The sequence below is a fragment of the Carettochelys insculpta genome, chromosome 3, assembly GCF_033958435.1.
Source record: "Carettochelys insculpta isolate YL-2023 chromosome 3, ASM3395843v1, whole genome shotgun sequence".
Taxonomy (NCBI): Eukaryota; Metazoa; Chordata; order Testudines; family Carettochelyidae; genus Carettochelys; species Carettochelys insculpta.
Window position 1 is genome coordinate 14,512,664 of NC_134139.1, and position 20,302 is coordinate 14,532,965.

General features: G+C 40.2%; 1 protein-coding gene across 2 annotated transcripts in view; it reads left to right on the forward strand.

Annotated features, from left to right (window-relative positions):
• Window positions 1–20,302, forward strand: part of MACROD2 (mono-ADP ribosylhydrolase 2) — a 1,465,546-nt gene that overhangs the window by 285,419 nt on the left and 1,159,825 nt on the right. For both annotated transcript variants that reach the window (XM_074989373.1, XM_074989374.1), the window contains exon 4: window positions 6,992–7,021. In XM_074989373.1, coding sequence (XP_074845474.1) covers window positions 6,992–7,021 — 30 coding nt within the window. The remainder of the gene's footprint in view (window positions 1–6,991; window positions 7,022–20,302) is intronic.

Here is a 20,302-nt window from a genome sequence, read left to right on the forward strand (position 1 = left end):
ACTCAGTTAGCACCCATTTTATATGGCAAGATAGGAAACCTAGGCTAAAATCGGTTCTGTTACACCCTTGAAAACTTGAGAGGCTTGGACTCATTTGATGCTATGTCACTATGTTTTGTATGTGTGGAACTAGTGTAGGCTATCGAGCCACGCCCCTTGAGTCCAGATGGAGAATACTCTTTTAAATGCATGATAATTACAAGACATGACAGTAGATATTAAACCATAACAAAGAGCAAAACTGATCTGTAGATTATTCATTTAGAATCTGGGGGCAAGGAGTGATGTGTTTTTAAAAAAAATCAAGTATATATGACTTTATCTACCATTCCACTTCCATAATTAATGCAAATCTTAGAATTGGCAGATTTTTGGACTTGTCAGGGTTATGTTTGAAGAAGATAACTGTAAATCTTAGGACACCTTTTAGAAAGAGTAATAGGTTACAGAATACTTCTGTTCCAATATTTAGTGCTAAGTCATTCCTCTTTGACCTGTGCTTGTAAGAGAAAGAGACGTGCATTCCTAGCCTTTGTATAAGGCTAAGCCTTGGTCTTGCTAGGCCCAGAAGGTACGTATCTAGAATATGTTCTGCTCTCAATCATTTGATATTAAAAATAGGTTAAGGTATTCAAACATAGCAGATGTCAGAAAGTCATTTACTCAAGTAGATGAACAAATTATCCAGAGCATTTATTTAACTCAGATGGGCGTATTTAAATCTGTGAAAGAAATTTTAAACAGGAAGTGACTCTCAATGTTAACTAAAGCAGAGGTGCTGCTATGCTATAATACAGAAATTTATTTAGCCACCTCCAGCTTAAAGTGCAGTGAGTCAGAGGTGTTTGTAGTCAGCAGTTGTAGCAATAGGTGTGAACTGCTTCCTCAGTGCCAGTGCCCTCAAAATCATTCTATTTGTCGAAAAAGTTAAGACCCAAATCCTTAAAGCAATGACTGACCTCACATACATACTGATGTGGTGTGGTTTAAAGGTCTTACCAGAATCAGCTTGAGGCAAAGCCCTGAGCAAGTTGTAGTGTATTAATTGTATTAAATGTAGCATGCTTAGCTGTTCCAAACTGTGATCAGTCCTTGGCATTCTCAAGCAGCCGTGCACTGACATTATGAAAGTATCACAAAAATAACAGGAGTGGTAACTGATGAATTTCAGCATATTTGCATAAGCAGCCAAAATTTCAGATAATCTGTTAATTGTGAAATGAGTAGTAGTATACTCATTTTGCAGGTGAGAAAACAAAAGCTGAGACAGAAGTGACTCGGTTGATGTCACGGAGAAGAAGTATGCTTCACCATAAACCCCTGGAGGCACAATGCAGGGCTGTGCACAAAGTACACATTTAACATTAACTAACTCTGTAAGGGCTGTATTCACTAATGGTGTATAGGCATCGAAAGAAGCAGGGGTCTAGTGCTATTAAGAAAACTGCTTAAGTGAGTTAACAGCAATGAAGGGTCCTGTGGCACCTTATAGACTAACAGAAAAGTTTTGAGCGTGAGCTTTCATGAGCACAGACTCACTTCTTGGGCATCTGAAGAAGTGAGTCTGTGCTCACGAAAGCTCATGCTCAAAACTTTTCTGTTAGTCTATAGGGTGCCACAGGACCCTTCGTTGCTGTTACAGATCCAGACTAACACGGCTACCCCTCCGATAAGTGAGTTAGGCACCGGAAGTTAATGGGAGTGAGTTAGGCACTGTAAATTAATGGGTCTCCTAGCTGGCTTAAGTGCTTTTGTTAATCCCATACGAGGCAACTCTCTGTATGAAATACCTTTGTGTACATTTGTTTACTATTGAAACTTGATTTTCTTGATTTTTGAAACTTGAAACCGGAACTATAATAGTGTTAATCCATAGTTAATGGTGTATTATTTATCAAATATGTCAGAATAATTTTTTGTTAAATAAACAGTATACTCTCCAAAAACATTGTAGTGTCTGTAAGTAGAAGTGAGTGATGTGGGGATGACAGAGGTGACACCAGCCACGTGCCCATGTCCTGCCTCCACCACACCCATGCTGTGACCACTCTCTGCTCTGCCCCTACCCACCTCTTCCTGTAGAAGCGCTGTACTGCTTCTCTAACAGGAACGAAGGGTCCTGTGGCACCTTATAGACTAACAGAAAAGTTTTGAGCATGAGCTTTCATGAGCACAGACTCACTTCATCAGATGCTGGTCTTGGAAATCTGCAGGGCCAGGTATAAATAAGCCAGAGCAAGGCTGGGGATAACAAGGTTATCTCAGTCAGCAAGGGTGAGGCTTACTACCAGCAGTTGATCTGGAGGTGTGAACACCAAGGGAGGGGAAGCTGCTTTTGTATTTAGCCAGCCATTCGCAGTCTTTGTTTAAGCCAGAGCTGAGGGCGTCGAATTTGCAGATGAATTGTAGCTCAAAAATTTCTCTTTGGAGTCTGGTCCTGAAATTTCTTTGCTGTACTGCTTCTCGTGAGTGTGGGGCAGGTTGCTCCTCCTCCCCGGATGTTAGCTGGATATCCTAGTGAACTTTTAGCAGTAAAGATATATCAGATCTTTGGCCAGTGTCCCAAGAGAAGTGTTTGAAGCCCTTGAACTTGAGTTCATTAAAACTAGAATGAACGGAGCTCTCTAATACATTTCAGAAAACTACATTGCAGAATGATAGTGAGATAACATGTTGTTAGAGGTTTTTCTTTTGCTTTTAACTTACCTAATTTTATTATTCTACTTGTTTTTCCTTATGTATATATGGTTAATTGGACTACAGTGAGGCTCTATATTGATTGTTAAAGTCGTAGTTTGGAAGCTGCTAGAAAAGAATGTATCAGATATTTGGTTTTTGTGGAATTCTTTTCATGTTCTTAGGTACTGCATTGAAATTTAGCAAAGATAGCAGGTACTAATCTTTGTGCTCGCTCTCTCTCTCTCTCTCTGGCTGTATCTACACTATGAGATAAAATTGATTTTATTAAAATCACTTTCCTTACTCTGGTTTTATCCATTCAATTTTGAGCACCTTCACATTCCTACATGCTCCCCACAAAATTAACTTACTGCTGCCACACACAAGTAGCTTAAATCTAGTGCTGCTGCAGTGTATCATGGGAACTTATTCCACAGTTTCCTAAGCCCTGTTGCATTCTGGCTCCACAAGTAGATGTGGGTTTATGACGCCATCTTGCCACATTTCATTCCCCTCTTTCCCCTGCCACGTTAAGTATGTTTAAGTAGACACAGGTACTACACTGAATCAGCATGTGTAGGCTATATTTTGAGCTTGGATATTAATTTACGCCTCCTGGGAAAGAGGACTCTAAGTAGACATGGTTCCTACACTGAAACTGGAATAAATCATCATTAATGGCCCAGGGTGGCTAAAAGACAGTACATTGTTGAAAGCCATAAAAATCGTGACCGCCTGTGGAGGCCCTTTTAGGAACTTGAATCTGGATTTAAGCCTACTACCAAAGAAGACCCTAAGTAGACATGGTTGCTACACTGAAACTCAAATGATTCATCAGGCTAAAAGACCTAAGACTACAGCCAGGTTTGCACCTGGAAACGAAAACCCTTAGGACAAGAATATTCCCTGCTGCAAGCCTTACTTCGAAAACTGTGGTAACTGTATAGCTAATACATTGCCTTCATTGAAACGTATGGCTCGGGGCATCTAAAATACCCCTGGCTGCAGCAAGCCCCCCAAAATCGTTAGTGCCAAGGGAGAAGTCCCCCAGGTGGCTAAAAGAACACCCCCCCGCCCAAAGCCAGCCCCTGAAAATCATGGCCGTTGAGGGAGATGTCCCTTGCGCGGCTACAAGACCCCAGCTACAGCCAGCCCCTGAAAAGCGTGATTGCCAAGGAAGACATCCCCCCAGCGGCTGAAAGACTCCTGGCTACAGCCAGCCCCCAAAAATCATGATCCTTACTGTGCACAATCTGCCTGGCATCTTGCACAGCATGTTCTTTTATTGGTTCGGGGTCAAGCCACGTGATGCAGCTGGGTGCGGGAATGTTCCAGACTGTGTAGTGCCTCCGGGGGGGAGGGGAGGGGATGTGGGGATCAGGATAACATGTAAACCTCTGAAAAGAAGCTTCTCATACTACCAGACAAGCAGGACCCCCACCCACAGCCTAGCTCACACAGGGGGTTAGCAGCTGGTGCCAGGCAGAGCAGAAAAAAAGGCAGGTAGCAGGGGTATACATGGAAGCAGCCTCCACAGCTGCTCTCCTTGCAAAGAAAAAGAAGGATTTGTCAGCCTCTCATGACCCTCCAGCCACAGGCATGCAGGCGCCCAAGTGTAACAGTCTTCCTGTTGCCTAATTCCTCTGCAATTGAGAGCAGTGGAGATGTAAGAGGCCATAGTGGAGAACTGTGGTGCATTGTGGGGCACATATGGGACATCTGTGGAGGCTAATGAATTCAATTTAAAGACATGCTGCATCCTCACTACCTTCGTTCGGAATTTTAAACTCAAATTTAACGCTACGCCTGTCAGGTTAGTATTATTTTAGGATTTCGTTATCATGTCAATTGTAATAGTCCACAAATCAAGCTAATGGAATTTACAGTGAAGACACACACTTGGAAAAATCGGGCTAAATGACTCAGGGTCGATTTTATCTCATAGTGTAGACATAGCCTCTCTCTCCCTCTCTAATTTTTTCTTTGTAAAAGGAGGTGTATGGGGCTACAGCTACCTTACCTGCTAGTATTTTGCGGATAATTCCTATGATCGAGAACACTAAATAAACAATAAAAGGACTTTTTTTTTTTTTTTACGGGGAGCTTATGTGTTAGTTACTAAATATGCTGCTGTAACTCACACACTGTTTGGGTGTGATGCATTGTCCCATCTTATGGCACTAAGACCACTTACAGAGAGAATAATGAGTCTGCTCTCCAGCCTTAGCTAATAGCCTGCTGGCTTTTAGCTCACATGGTAGAGGTTTATGTTCTGAGCTCCAGGAACGCCAGATTTGATTCAGTACTGGCATATATGCTACATTATGAAAAATGAGGTAGTGTTTGGGAGAGATGGCAGCTGATGGTATGACTGAAAAATGATATCAGAGTAACCCCCAAAGTGGGGGGGGGAAGGTAATGAAAAAGCAAACTAAATAAAGAGTGTATAATGTTGATATTTTAACAATTAAAATAAAATCACCAACAAAACCTACAGTGTGGATTTATCCTGTTTTAGAATGAATAATGTTGGTGATCATACATTATTACTACTAGTTCAGTAGTTCAGTAGTAGGAATATTCTCTAACAAATGGAAAAGCTCAGATCATATAGAGGGATGCAATACAACATATGTATGCCCCCATAGTCTTAGAGCTTATCTATTGTGGGAAGGACAATTAATCCAAATTAACTAAAATACTGAATATAAAATGGATTAACTAAACTACATTAAATCCCTGTGTAAACACTCTAATTCAGAATTAGGGTGTGTCTACAGGGCTATACAATATGGATTACATAAATGTGAATAATAGCACACAATAATGTGTGGCTCTGTAACTGCCCTGTGTGAGCTCTGCTAAACATTAGTGTGACCTAAAAGGTACCCAGTTAATATTAGTGTGCTTCTGGTTCACACAGGACTATATTAACAAATACTAGGTGTCTGTAAGTCTCAGAGTCTGTAGTTTGACAAATAACAAGCAGTCCTGTAGCACCTTAGAGATTAACAATTTTATTTGGCCATGAGCTTTCACGAGTAACATCCACTTATTCTTCTGAAGAAGTGAGGCTTACCCACAGAAACGTATGACCTAAGAATTTGTTAGTCTCTAAGATGCTACAGGACTGCTTGTTGTTTGTGTAGATACCTATTTAGTTTGGACTAACAGGATCTATATGGGGCAATTAGAATTGGAGTTTCTACGTTTGGTTTTAATGCAGTTTAACTAATCTACTTTAAATCAACATCATAAATGAATTCAGATTAACTCTCTTGAATGTCCCCGTGCAGACAAGCAATAAAGTTCTGGAGGAAGAAATGTTTTGCACTCTGACTCTTCTTTGCTTATCAGTAACATATGAAGGTTGGAGGGAAGGGCTTGTGCCACTTCCTATTGCCTACCTAGTTAAGTAGAGTTTGACCTTTATTTCCATCTTTTCATCCAAATTCTTGTGCGAAGAGAACTTGTATTTCTCATACAATTGTAGGATGAGTACTTCAGTAAAGAGGGCAAACTTATTACTGACTTCCCTTTTTTTTGTGTGTGTGTGTGCCAGATTGTGGAGGGACAGTGATTCACTACACCATCTTAATTTGAACAATTGTCTTGAATAGCCTTATTCTGCAAATTATTGATATGCATAAATAATTTAGCCTTTATAACTTGGATGGACAGCCAAATAGGTACAGTAGAGCAGCATGTAAATACACCAGGTGAAATCTTGACCCCATTGAAGTTGATGTGAAATCTCCAATGGATTGTAATGGGACCAGCATTTCATTCACTGTATTTTTACAGATGTCTGATGAGAGACTAATTTTCTCTTCAATAATTTTCATTCGCAAAGACCCGGGGTCAGAGAGACCCAGGAGAAGGAATTACGGAAGGGACCATAGCTCATTTGCTGATCTCTAAATTGACGAGAGGATTTGTACCTTGATTTGGTTGTCACAAAGGAATGTTACATGAGCGTATTATTTTAGAAGTTGATAGTTGAAATTCAATACTATTTTCACACATTATTTTTAATTAAATGAATATACAGGTCCAGAAGTGTTGCACATTATTTTACACATAATGATTCTGGGAATAATTTAGATAATTTTTAAAAATGTGAACCAGTAATATCATCTGTGGGCAAACAAATAAAAATGGAATGGCTTGAGTGAAAAGTAACAACTTCAATTGTTTCTGTTTCAATAGAATGTAAATTTTATAACATGGATAATCAGTTTCAACAGTTCTACACTGTAAATATAAATTTGTACCTTTTTGATGCTGATTATTCTTCTTTTGTTTTTCCCAGCTAATTCCAGTCTTCTTGGAGGTGGAGGGGGTAAGTTGTTAACATTCTCCTTTACTTTCAGAAATAATGTATATGCTGTGAAGAAAAGCAATATTCAGTAATGCCAATAACCACAATTAACAAACAACATCTTTTTTATGTACAATAAATTCCAAGTATAAATCTATCTGAATGGAAAGAAAACTAGGTGAGCTTTTTATCCATCACATACAGGCAGGAGGTTATGACCATTTCTTTCAAAAATGGAACTCATAACTATTACCCATGTGATTGTCATTTCAGGATTATCTTACTGTGCTGCTGTTTGGCCCACTCCTTAGAGACCTTCAAAAAACAAAGTTGGATTATTTTAAATTGTAGTGCTACCCTTAGATGAATTTCTAAGTTATTTCAAGGGCAGTTGTGGTCATGGATAAATATCATATGAAATATTCAAGAAACTATAGGAATTGTAATTATTTAGTAAATACAATTATGTTCATAATTTTATTTTGTTGTTTACCTCGTATCTATGAGCATGGTGCACTAGAATAACACTTCATTTTTAATCTTGCATTTTTGTTTTACTTGAGTGCAGACTCCTAAAATTGTGCGTTAGTGAGGTACAAGCTCAAGTGTCATGTGTGACAGTTTTGCTTCTAATTCCATTCAGAAACACAATTTTCCCCCCTTTTAATACACCCCAACATTTTGCTTTTCATGTGTTTATAATACTGTAGCCACAAGAGATTACAAGAGTTAACAATTCCTGGCTACAGTTAAAAGTTCCTGATGATCGCAGCCTATGTATGCAGATGGGAAGGAAAGGGCTCAATAAAATGATTGATGTTGCTTTTCAGACTCAGAATGATAACTGAATGCTTTGTTTTACCAACCATAACAGTGTATGCAACCGTCAGTCCTGACCCATGAGGAGTGGATTCTCATGTGAAAAAGTGTTTCAAAACTACATTGAAAAGATTAGAAATATACATAGATTTTTAGTTCAAATACAGATCAGAATGTAAAAGTACAATAAAGTGTTACCTAATAATATGAAAGCCAAGGTAATCTGTTTCTGTTTCTTGAGGCAATTTGTGAAACAGCAATTTTGGCTTTATTATTTGTATTACCAATGCCTTGTGCCTTACCCAGGCTAATCCCTCAACAGTGATGGATGTTCAAAAGGAGAGATTATTATATTTTTGAGTATTTGTTCCATTTGATAACTGTAAAAGTCAAACCAAATGCTCAAATACCAGCCAGATTTCTAGATAATTGGTTACCGTAGAGAAGTTTTAGTTGCTGAGGTGGGCAGCCCTCATTGGAGAAAACAGGTTAAGAACTATGTAGAACACCTAGACATACACAAATCAATGGGGCCATATCTAATGCATCTGAGTTAGCTGAGGGAGTTGGCTGATGAGATTGCAGTGCCATTGGTCATTATGTGGAAAATTTTGTCGTGACTGGAGGAGGTCCTAGACTAGTGGAGAAAAGGCAAATGTACCATCTGTCTTTAGAAAAGGGAAGGAGAAATTGGGAAATTACAGACTGGTCTGCCTTACCACAATCCCCAGAAAAATCATTGAGGGGAGCCTCGAAAAATCTATTTTGAAGGACTTGGAAGAGAGGAGAGTAATCAGGAATAGTCATCATGGATTCACTAAGGGCACATCATGCCTGACCAACCTGACTGCCTTCTGTGATCAGGTAAGTGACTGTGGATATGGGGAAGACAGTGGAAATTAAATATTTTGACTTGAGGAAAGCGTTTACTATAGTTTCCCACAGTGTTCTTGACAACAAGTTAAAGCAGCGTGGATGGGATAAATAGACTGTAAGGTGGATAGAAAGCTGACTAGGTTGTCAGGCTCAGCAGGTAGTGATCAATGGTTCGATGTCTGGTTGATGATCGGTATCAAAGTGGAATACCCAAGGGTCAGTTCAGGGCCAGTTTTATACATCATCTTTATTAATGACCTGGATGAAAGGATAGATTGCACCCTCAGCTAGTTTGCAGATGACACGAAGCTAGGGGCATAGAACTAGTTTGCAGATGACACGAAGCTAGGGGCATAGGAGGATTGGAGGCCCAAAGAAGATGGAGGGATAGCTCAGTGGTTTGAGCATTGGCCTGCTAAACCTGGGGTTGTGAGCTCAATCCTTGAGGAGGCTACTTAGGGATTGGGGCGAATAGATGTCAGGGAGAGTGCTTGGTCTTGCCAAGAGGGCAGGGGAATGGACTAGATGATCTCCAAAGGTCCCTTCCTGTTCTAGGAGATGTGCATCTCCAATTATACTTATAACTAATCAGGAAAGAGATCTTGGATTTATCGTGCACTCAGTGTGCACAGGCAGTCGAAAAAGCAAATAGGATGTTAGGGTATTATTAAAAAAGGGATAGAAAATAAGACAAGGAGTATCGTACTGCCCCTATATAAATCTATGGTACACCCACATCTTGAATACGGTGTACAGATGTGGTCTTCTCACCTAAAAAAAGATATCCTGGCACTGGAAAAGTTTCAGAAAAGGGCAACTAGAATGATTAGGGGCTTGGAACAGGTTCCATATGAGGAGAGGCTAAAAAGATTGGGACTTCTCAGTTTAGAAGAGAGGAGGCTGAGGGTGCCATGATAGAGGTATATAAAATTATGACAGGTGTGGAGAGGGTGAATAAGGAGAAGTTATTTACTTGTGCCCATAATACAAGAACTAGAGGACACCAATGAAATTAATGGGTAGCAGGTTTAAAACGAATAAAATCAAGTTCTTCTTTACTCAGCGCGTAGTTAACCTGTGGAACTCCTTGCCAGAGCAGACTGTGAAGGCCAGGACTATAACAGAATTTGAGAAAGAGCTAGATAAATTCATGGAGGTTAGGTCCATAAAAGGCTATTAGCCAAGGGTAGAAATGGTGTCCCTGGCCTCTGATTGTCAGAGGCTGGAGACAGATGGCAGGACACAATCGCTTGATCATTGTGTTCGGTCCACCCCCTCTGGGGCACCTGTCAGTGGCCACTCTCGGTAGACAGTCTACTGGGCTGGATGGACCTTTGGTCTGACCCAGTATGGCCGTTCTTATGTTCTAAAGAAATTTGATGAGGTTCAATGAGGATAAGTGCAGAGTCCCACACTTGGGAGAGAAGAATCCCTACCAGTGCTACGGGCTGGGGATGGACTGGCCAAGCTGCAGTTCTGCAGAAACGGACCTTTGGATTACAGTATGTGAGAGCTGGATGTGAGCCAGCAGTGTGCCCTTGTTAGCTAAGAAGGCTAATAGCATACTGGGGTGCCTTAGGAGGAGGATTGCCAGCAGATCTAGCAAAGTGATTATTCCTCTTTATTCGGCACTGGTGAGGACGCAGCTGGTGTACTGCATCCAATTCTGGCTCCCCATTACAGAAACTGGAGAGTCCAGCAGAGGTCAACAAAATGATTAGGGGGCTGGAAAACTTAATTTATGACGACAGGCTGAGGGATTTGGGCTTATTTAGTCTGTAGAAGAGAAGAGTGAAAGAGGATTTAATAACAGCCTTCAGCTACCTGAAGTTGGGTTCCAAAGAGGATGGAGAGAGGCTGTTCTTGGTGGTGACGGAACAAGGAACAATGGTTTCAAGTTGTGGTGAGGGAGGTCTAGGTTGGATATTAGGAAAAACTATTTCACTAGGAGAGTGGTGAAGATCTGGAATGCGTTACGTAGGGAGGTGGTGAAATCACCATCTATAGAGGGTTTTAAGTCCTGATGTGACAAAGCTCAGGCTGGGGTGATTTAGTTGGAATAGGTCCTGCTTTTAGCAGCGTGTTGGACTTGGTGACCTCCTGAGGTCTCTTCCAACCCAATGATTCACCTGGACCAGGACTGCTGATGCAGGGGGGTAGGCAGACGGGCAGTTGCACCAAGCCCGGTGATTTAAAAGGGCCCAGGGCTCCAGGCATTGTTACTGCGGCAGCAGTGGTGGCTAGAGCCCCTGGCCCTTTAAATCGATACAGTAGACAAAAGTCTGCTGGGTCAGAGAATAAACATGGATTCCTGCTGAACACAGGGAATATGATCTCCAGTGGGAAGAGTTTCCCATAATGGATGTAGCATAATAATTATAATCCCAATTTGCTCCTTTTCTTTTTCTAGGTAGTCCTCCTCTAAGCATATTTCTGTTTGTTCCATCTTACCTTCATTGTACAGTGGAAGTCTTAGGCTCTCGAACTTTCTCCTACCAAAGCTGTAATAATGAGAAAGTCCTCTTTGTAGATATGCTTGCAGGGAAATTCAGTTCCAAGGGATCTCTTTCATATGGTTTTTACAGCATCCTGAAACGCCTTGCATCTCAAAAAATGTTACCTGTTCTAAAATCTACATTTCTTCTCAAAAACCTTTCTAGCACAGAACTCATAATAATTGGAAACAGATTGTTTGAAGAACCCTGAGCTCAGCTTCCTGAATTTTAAAATTATGTGTAAGGAAGAACTTTTTAATCAGTTATTTTGGAGAAGAGTTAGTGGGCCAAGTTCTTGATAAACATATTAGCAAGCTTGTCCTTTGGATCAGGTGCTGGTAGGTTTACCTCATTGCCATCTATTTTTATGATATAAGATAGAAATACATTTTATTTCAAGTATCTGATCAGAATATCTAAGTATAATTAGACTTCTAAGAGCCAAACTGATTGTCCTTGAATGCCTTTTTAAAATCTCTTGTGTATATTTTTATCACTGAAGGAAGAGAGAGATGAAACATGCCAACAACAATTATTCAGATAATTATTTTTACCCAGAAAACTTACAGTATTCTTTCAATGGTAGAATTCTATATTTAATTAAAGATTCTTTTAAGACTTCTTTTTGCTTCTCAGGTAACTCCCTGTAGTTTCCTGGAGTTAACTAAGATTCTTATGAGTAATTTTTCTTTTTTTCTAAAACCTAACGAAGAGACAACCTGCCTGAAATGTTTTATTTCACTTTTCACTTTCTTTTCAGGTCTAAATTTCTCACAAATTTCACTTCACAGCTGCTTTCATTAATTTGTTCAGAACAATTATTAATATATTATTGTTTGTTTCTAATGTTACCCATAGTATAACAGCAGAAAATTGCAAAAGGCACAGACCCCACACTAAATTTGTGGTCCAAAGTCAATATTTTCAAAAGGTACTAGAGATTTGTGGTGCTACATTTGTGTGCAGAAAATGTAACTCCTTTAAAATTGCCTGAATTTCTGAAGAGGTGAAATGACTCAGCAATCTCTGAAAATCATGTACCTTAAGTTATTGCCTGAGGTTGGCCAATCAAAAATGGGGATGTCCAAAATCACGCCTTAGCCCTTAAGTTGTATGATAAGCATGGGGCTGATCCTACACACCCTGTTCACAAGAGTAGAGTCTGTAGGGTCAAAAAAAAACATTTTTTCCCCTGCTCATTTGTCCATCTTTTCTCCTTTGTCTTTACCACTTCTCAGTTGTTTTTCTGAAAATATATTTTTTCTTTCTTTCTTTGCTGGATCTAATGAAACCACAAGTTGCATGATAGTCTGTGGGCTGTCCTTCTTTGTGTTAAAATATATTTTCAGTTCAAGCTTATATACTAATTAATAACAAACTTATTTTTTCTGTAGGTTTTATAGGAATTAGTCGATCAAAGAAAGCATACCTCAGTGCCTAATGCTATTTAATGAGCATATGTATATAGAATGCCATGGGGGCAGGAGAGTACAATTTAATGTCCTCTTAGGAATGTAAGTAGTATCAATAGATCAACCCATGCACACCCGATGGAGACAGAATTTATTTCAGCAAAATAGTTCTTTTGCTGGTTTTGCTTAACCCCGTTCCCCAAACGAAGGTGTATTGCCAGAGCACCTTTTTTTGCTGCATTAACCATGTCAACGCTGGTGCTTTTGCCATCACTGTTATGTCAGTTAAAGGTGGGGAAAATAAATTGTACCTCTGATTAAGAGATGTGTAGTACCAAAACTTTTTAGTGTAGTCTCAGCCTGCCTCTTCAGTCTTTAGGCTACAATTTAAAGGAATATAGTGTGTAATCATCAACCATTTAATTAACTTCTAAGTGCATTTCTTCACTGTATCAATGGAGAGCGAAAAAGAAATCTCACATTAGCTGCTGCTTTTACTCGTAGAGTGAAATAAAATTCTATGTTTCGCCAAGAACTAGATCTGAGGTACACCTGTACTGTAAATCTGAAACTCTCTCTTCTAAGGGACAAAAGGGAGATTTCAGCCAGCATTGACTATTACCACTTCATACAGGGCACTGAAGTCTGATCTACACGAGAAAATTAGGTAAGCATAACTATGGCTATGTCTACATTAGGTAAAGTAATTTGACTGCAGGTACACAATTCTAGCTACAGCAGTAGCGTAGCTAGAATCAGTGTAGCTGCACTTAGCTTTCTTGGCTGTCCTTTCTGAAGGTTGATGGGAGAAACTCTCCTATCAATCTCCCTTACTCCCCACCTCTCGCAAGAAGTATAGGAGTCGATTGTGACCCCTGAGAGGTCGATTTTGTGCGTACCTACCAGACATGAATAGGTCAGTCTTCAGGGATAGAGCAGACATAACTATGTCTTTCAGAGATGTCAAAAATCTACAGGTAGTGTCTATGCTTAATGCTACAGTAGGACAGCTATAGCATTTCGAGTACAGTTTGAACCTCTCTAGTCCAGCACACTTTCATCCAGCAACATCCGTAATTTGGCATGATTTTAGTTCGCTGGGTGACTGTTACCATTGTTGTGGCCAAGTTTGCCATAGTCCCGTAAAGTTTGTTTACAGCTACCAGTCGAGGCTATCAGTGTTCTGTGCTGTTAGTTAGCTGTAATTTACCCCAAATGCCTTCTAAGAGCCAGTAAGCAGTGGAACTGTTGGTAATGCTGCTAGACAATATTGACACCCCATGGTCTGGCAAATTATCTCCCTTTCCACTGGTCATGTCCCAAGGGTGCTGGACTACAGAGTTCAACCTGTGTAGGCAAACCCTGAAGGAGATCTCTTTGTCCTTGTTAGTCCTTAACATCATTCATCTTACAGGCTTCTCTTCTGAACACACATTCAGGTTAAAGAGAGAGCCCTTCTTAATTATTAGTTTTAACTATGACCCCAGTGATATGTCAGTGGATAGTTTGAGAGAAGCAGTGTAGCACTGGGATGCCTCTCTGATACAAGGAAATGATCAATATTGGAGCTCCTTTACCTGTTCTGTCATCATGTCAAATAATGTTAGTTCTATTGGGGTGTACAGTAGAACCTCAAGTTAGAAATACCACAATTACCAAACTGACCATTTTTAGAACCAGAAGTGCAACAGAACATATACACTGTTCTCTTTTGCAAACTAAATAAGCTCAAATGCCTCAGCCTCTCCTCATAGGTCATATGATCCAGCTCCCAATCAGTTTCATTTTCCTCTGTTGGGCCTACTCCGATGCATCCACATGCTTTCTATAGTGGGAAGGCAGGCGGAGGGGCTGGCCCAGAAGTGGATGCAGTACTTCAGATGAGGCCTCACCAGTGCCAAATAGAAGGGAATAATAACTTCTGTAGATCATCTGGAAATGCTTCTCCTAATGTACCCCAATATGCTGTTAGCCTTCTTGGCTACAAGGGCACTCATATCCAGCCTCTCATCCATCATAATCCCCATGTCCTTTTCTGCTGCACTGCTACTTAGCCAGTCAGCATCCAGCCTATAACAATGCTTGGGATTCTTCCATCCCAAGTGCAGGACTCTGCACTTGTCTTTGTTGAACCTCATCAGATTTCTTTTGGCCCAATCCTCCAATTTATCTAGGTCACTCTGGACCCTATCCCTACCCTCCAATGTATCTACTTGTGCCCGTACTTTAGTGTCATTTGCAAATTTGCTGAGGGTGCAATCCACCCCCTCATCCAGGTCATTAATCAGATGTTGAACAATACCAGCCCTAGAACTGATCACTGGAGCACCTCACTTGAAACTGACCGCCAACCAGACATTGAGCTATTGATCACTACCCAGACCATCTTGGCTAACCATTTAACCACCTTTCTATCCATCTTACAGTCCATGTATCCAGTCCTTAACTTATGGGCAAGAATGTTGTGGGCGAGAGTATCAAAAGCTTTGCTAAAGTCAAGGTATATCACATCCATTGACTTCACATGTCCACAGAGCTAGTTTCCTCATCATAGAAGCTAATCAGATTGGTCAAGTATGTTGGCTACTCTTGATCATTTTCCTGTCTTCAAAGTGCTTCAAAGTGGATTCCTTGAGGATCCCCTCCATGATTTTCCAGGGACTGAGGTAGGGCTGACTGGTCTATAGTTCCCTGGATTGTCCTTCTTTTTCGTTGTAAAGGTGGGCATTACTTTTGCCTTTTTCCAGTCATCCAGGGCCTCTCCCAATCTCCATGAGTTTTCAAAGATAATAGACAAAGGCTCTGTAATGAAATCTGCCAGTTCCCTCAGTACCCTTGGATGCATTAATTCCGGACCCATAGATTTGTGTGTTCCTAGCTTTCTAAATAGCTCTTAACCTGTTCTTTCCCTACTTAGGACTACCCACCTCCTTCCCATACTAGGCATTACCTAGTGCTGTAATCGGGGAGCTGACCTTGTCCGTGAAGACTGAGGCAAAAAAAAGCTTTGAGTAATTCATCCTGTCCCACTTTATCTGTCACCAAGGTTACCTTCCTCATTCAGTAATGGCTCCACACCCTCCCTGATAACCCGTAGTGTATTTAATGTGCTGTAGAAACCCTACTTGTTGCCCATCATATTCCTTGCTAGCTGCAATCCCAACTGTGCTTTTGCTTTCCTGATTACCACCCTGGCATTCTCCAGACATATATTTATACTCCTCTTTAGTCGTTTGTCCATGTTTCCACTTCTTATATGCATCCCTTTCTTAGTTTAAGCTCTCCATGGGTTTCCATTGTAAGCCAAGCTGGCTGCTTACCATATTTGTTTTTCTTACTGCTCATCAGGATGGCTTGTTCTTGTGCCTTCAATAAGACTTCTTTAAAGTACCGCCAGTCCTCCTGAACTCCTTTTCCCTTCATATTAGCTTCCTAGGGGATCCTGCACATATGCAATAGATATAATTTTTCTTTTGGAGTTGTCGGGGTTGCTTAGAAAAAGTCTGTGCCACTGCTGAGTCCAATTGTTGCTTAAATTACCTGTATAAATTATTCTTTTATAGATTGTTGACTCATCCCTTTACTGCTTCCTTTACTTAGCCGTTTATACACCAGTAATAGCAGTTTCTGGATTGATTTAATTATACCTTTTAACTTCGTCATTCCTCATTTCTTTGCCTGATTGGATAGTGTTACAAAGGTCCTTCAGAAAATAATAATTCCATGATTGTTTAAATGCTTGACACAAATCATTCTGTTTCTTGCCAGAATTGATATTAATGGATGACATCTGAAGTGCAGTGTTCAGGCATGTGTATACTTGCCACTGTAGACTGATTACTTTTTTCTAAGCCATATTTATAAAAAGTGAGCAGAACATGGTCTGGTAAAACAGTGTTCATAGTTTAGTCCATACATAAAGAGTCCGAAAATATTTTTTTTTTGTCACAAATAGATTCTGAAATTTGATGATTCCACATCAGGCCTGCTGACTGTGGGGTGGGCAGAGGGGCTATCTGTCCTGAGCCTCAATGATTCTAAAGGGATTGGAGCGGTGTGCTCCGGATGACACTTAGAGCTAATGTGAGGGTACAGTACATTCTGGGAGTTGCTGAGGGCTGGCTGCTCTCAGCCCCGCCCCTTCCACCAGAGGCTGGGTCTTTTCTGGGAGCACAGAGCTGGCCTCCCTCGCCCAGGACCTGGCATTTCTGTCAGCTTCCCCAAGTCCTGCTATGCTGACCTACTCAACTGCTTACAGAGCCTATTAATGTTACCGCTTCATTCACCCAGGAGGAGTCAGTACCAATTAATGTTTGCCCATAGGGGGCTGAGCATACTGACTCCACGCTTTTCTTGGATTATTGGTGAATGTGGGACTTGAACTGTATTTCTGTGCTTGGCAGGAGTTTGTGCCAGGAGTAGATTGCAAAGTGGCAAAACACAGTTTTTTATTTGTGGTAATTATGTTTATATTCACCTACTAATAGCAGCAGAATAGGTAAAGCTGCTACAAACGTAAGCGAATAAATAAATAAATAAATAAATAAATGTACTTCTCAAATTCCGTGGGATTAGAGCACGTTTTACTTCCATTTCAAGAAGCCACCCCACTGAGTAATTATGCAGTACTGTGCTTTTTCTTCAAAAGTGTGACAGCCCCTTCGCTAATGAGCTGGGTTATTCCACCGCCAAAATAAAGATTTGAAAGTGGTGATTGTGACACAGCCAAGCAGGAGACTAAGTCATAAGAACTTTTTTTGTCTTGCGATATAAACATCAAGGACAAAACTTATAATACATACTTATGAATCAGTACTTAAGATCGTGATGTAATGCTCACCTCAAAATTCCTCATGATGTACACAGTAATCTATATTTTATTTGAATTATGCAAAAGCATAAATAAAATTAATCCCATTCTCCAAGCATATAGGCCAACACTGTGTTTGCATTTTCCTAAAATCTGTTCTTTATAATCATAAAGAAAACACTTCTCGTTTTGATGTATACTTTTATATACATTTTTTAAAGCTCTTGATTGGGGACATTTTTGGAATCTGTGTGGGATGACATTTTGCAGATTCTGCTTATCTCTGGGAAATCTAGTTCCTTTGCCCCATCTCAGGAGTACTTCACTCTTAAAGATATGGCAGCATATGTGCTCTTGAGACTAAGAAATATAAAGGCCAATCCACAAACAGATGGAGGAAGCAATGCTTCTTCCTTTAACATGAAGCAGAGCAAAGGTCTTAAAATATGGAAATTTGAAAAGTAGTCTTTGTTTGCTTTAAAAAGGACGTGATTCCTACTATGAAGGCCGAATTCATGTTAGAACATAGCACAAACTCCTGTCTGTTTATAATGAAAAATACGCTAAGCCTAGAGTTTGTTTATGTGTTGACCAGGCTGCTAAGGTTAGCTTGAAAACAGAATGCTTGCCTGGTATCCTTAAGGTAAGAAGTACAAACTGGGACAGCTGTCACTGTTAGTCATTTTCATGCCTAACAACCTAGACAAGGTCCCTTTCAATGGAATAAGAATGAGCAGAATGCTGCATTGAAGACATGTTTCATTTGATGTCAGAAACAACCCTGGACCCTTTTTCAGATTGAAGACTTGATCTTATTTTCACTGATATCAGTAGCACAATTCTCAAACTTCAGTGGGGAGGGGAAAAAAGTAGGATTTGTGTCTAAATGAGGAAATATCAATCTTTCTGGCAAATGCAGAATCTTTTTCCCCCTGCCCTACGCTTTGAGTTAAAATCTTACACTTTAAATCAATAAGGACTAATAAAGCTTGATTCATGTCTTTTAAATGTTGTACAAAATGTGGTAAACAAGCTCACTACTTATTAGGAAACCCCAAAACTCATTTACTTTTGTCATACTCTATACATGAAATACGTATTCATGGATCTTTTGCCCTAACTGTAATTGTTTTTGTTTTGTTATGAGACATAATTTGTCCAGAGCCAAAGCAGTTTCAGACGAGCAATATTAACGAAACGGCTTTATTAAATGTTTGACCTGCAGGCAGAAATAGACCCTTCCCTGGACTTACAACCCTGCTAAGGTTGTCACTCCGGAAAAGAGAGAATTAGACTCCAATTATGCCTAGGACTTTTGCTAAGCTGTGCAGTCTCCTGTATGGAAAAATGAACAAGTGAAGTATTTTTTCCTAAGGCAAGAGCTCCATATATTATGGAGAAAACTGTGCTTAAATTCAGTGGTTGTGACCGCTGAAACTTGTGGCCAAGTTGCTGAATTTTTCACATAAGTTTTTAATCCTTTGATAAACTTCAGTTTTGTAAAATACCCAATAATGTGAAAAAAGTATACCCAGCCCCTAACACTTTGGTGTTTTGCAGGTGGGGTAGGGCAAAGTTGTGTCCAAGTCTAAACATTTATAAACTATGAGGTCAGGCCCCAACAATCAGTAGAGATTTTTTTAATAATGCCTTCAGGCTTTTGAGTTTCGCTTGGGTCATATTTTCAAACTACTCTCTGCAGTTATGAAGGCTTAAAACTATCATCTTGATATGCAACCAGAGTACAATTTAGTAAATTACACGTAGCAAAAATTACACTGAATCAGCTAAACCTTGAATGAATGGTCTGTGTGTAATACACACACAAAAATGAAATTAAAGGATGATTATTAAGACTGCAAACTGAAACACACAATATTAGGAAATTCCAGAATCAACGTTCATTGTTTTTGTGGCTTTCTTATTCATAGGCATTATGATACTCTTTAATTACATGATCACACAGGACCCTTGCCTCATTCACAAAGTGGACAGTGCATATTAATAAGCAGCTAGTCGGTACTGTTTTTTTAATCCTTACTGTTCAATGTGCAGCCCAAGGGCAAACACTGTGCTCAAAACAGAAATATTTCCTTATGGGTGTAATAATGATAGCAACCGAGTGTTTTTTTTGCAAAGATTAATTAATTTGTCTTCCAAAAGATGCCTGTGGGTTGAGGGGCTGGGTTATTACCCGCATTTTACAGATGAAGAACTGAAGCATGCAGCTGAAGGTCAATTTTTTCCATTCATTTAGGGTGCTTAATTTGAGAAAAGAAGACCTGACTTTTCATAGTACTGAGCACTACATAGCAATTACTATGTTCAAAGCGGAGTTCCTGTGATCAGACCTCAGGGTCTATATGTCAAGCACTCAGTAAAGGTGAAGCATATAATTAATGACTGCCAGGAAAAAAGTTTGGTTTAAGGCGTTGCCTCGAGTTCCACGGAAACTTTTTGGCACAGGCAGGGCTAGAATCCAGTTCTCCAGCGTAGCATTCAACTGTGTTAACTGTGAGGCCACTCATTGTCTTCCTGCTGTCCCTAATGTCATTCATTAAACACCTTTTAACCTCTTCAACCAATGAGGCAGGGGGCTTCATGCACAGCAGTCTTTCACCAAACGGCCCTGATTAATCCCCAGAGCAGCTCTGTTCTGTGCACTGAGTGAGGCTGGGAAAATATGGGGGAAAATATGTCATTCCGTAATTAAAGCCTGGAGGGGAGAATGATTTAAGTGACCACAGGATCTTGCTTGTTCTCAAGCTTGACCTTATTTGCTCCTTCCCCTCCCATCTGTCCCTCTCCCAGTCATAGATGTTTCCCTTCTTGTTCCAGTCCCATGTTCCTCACTTAACCCATTAGTCACTGCTCCCAGGCTTCTTGTCTG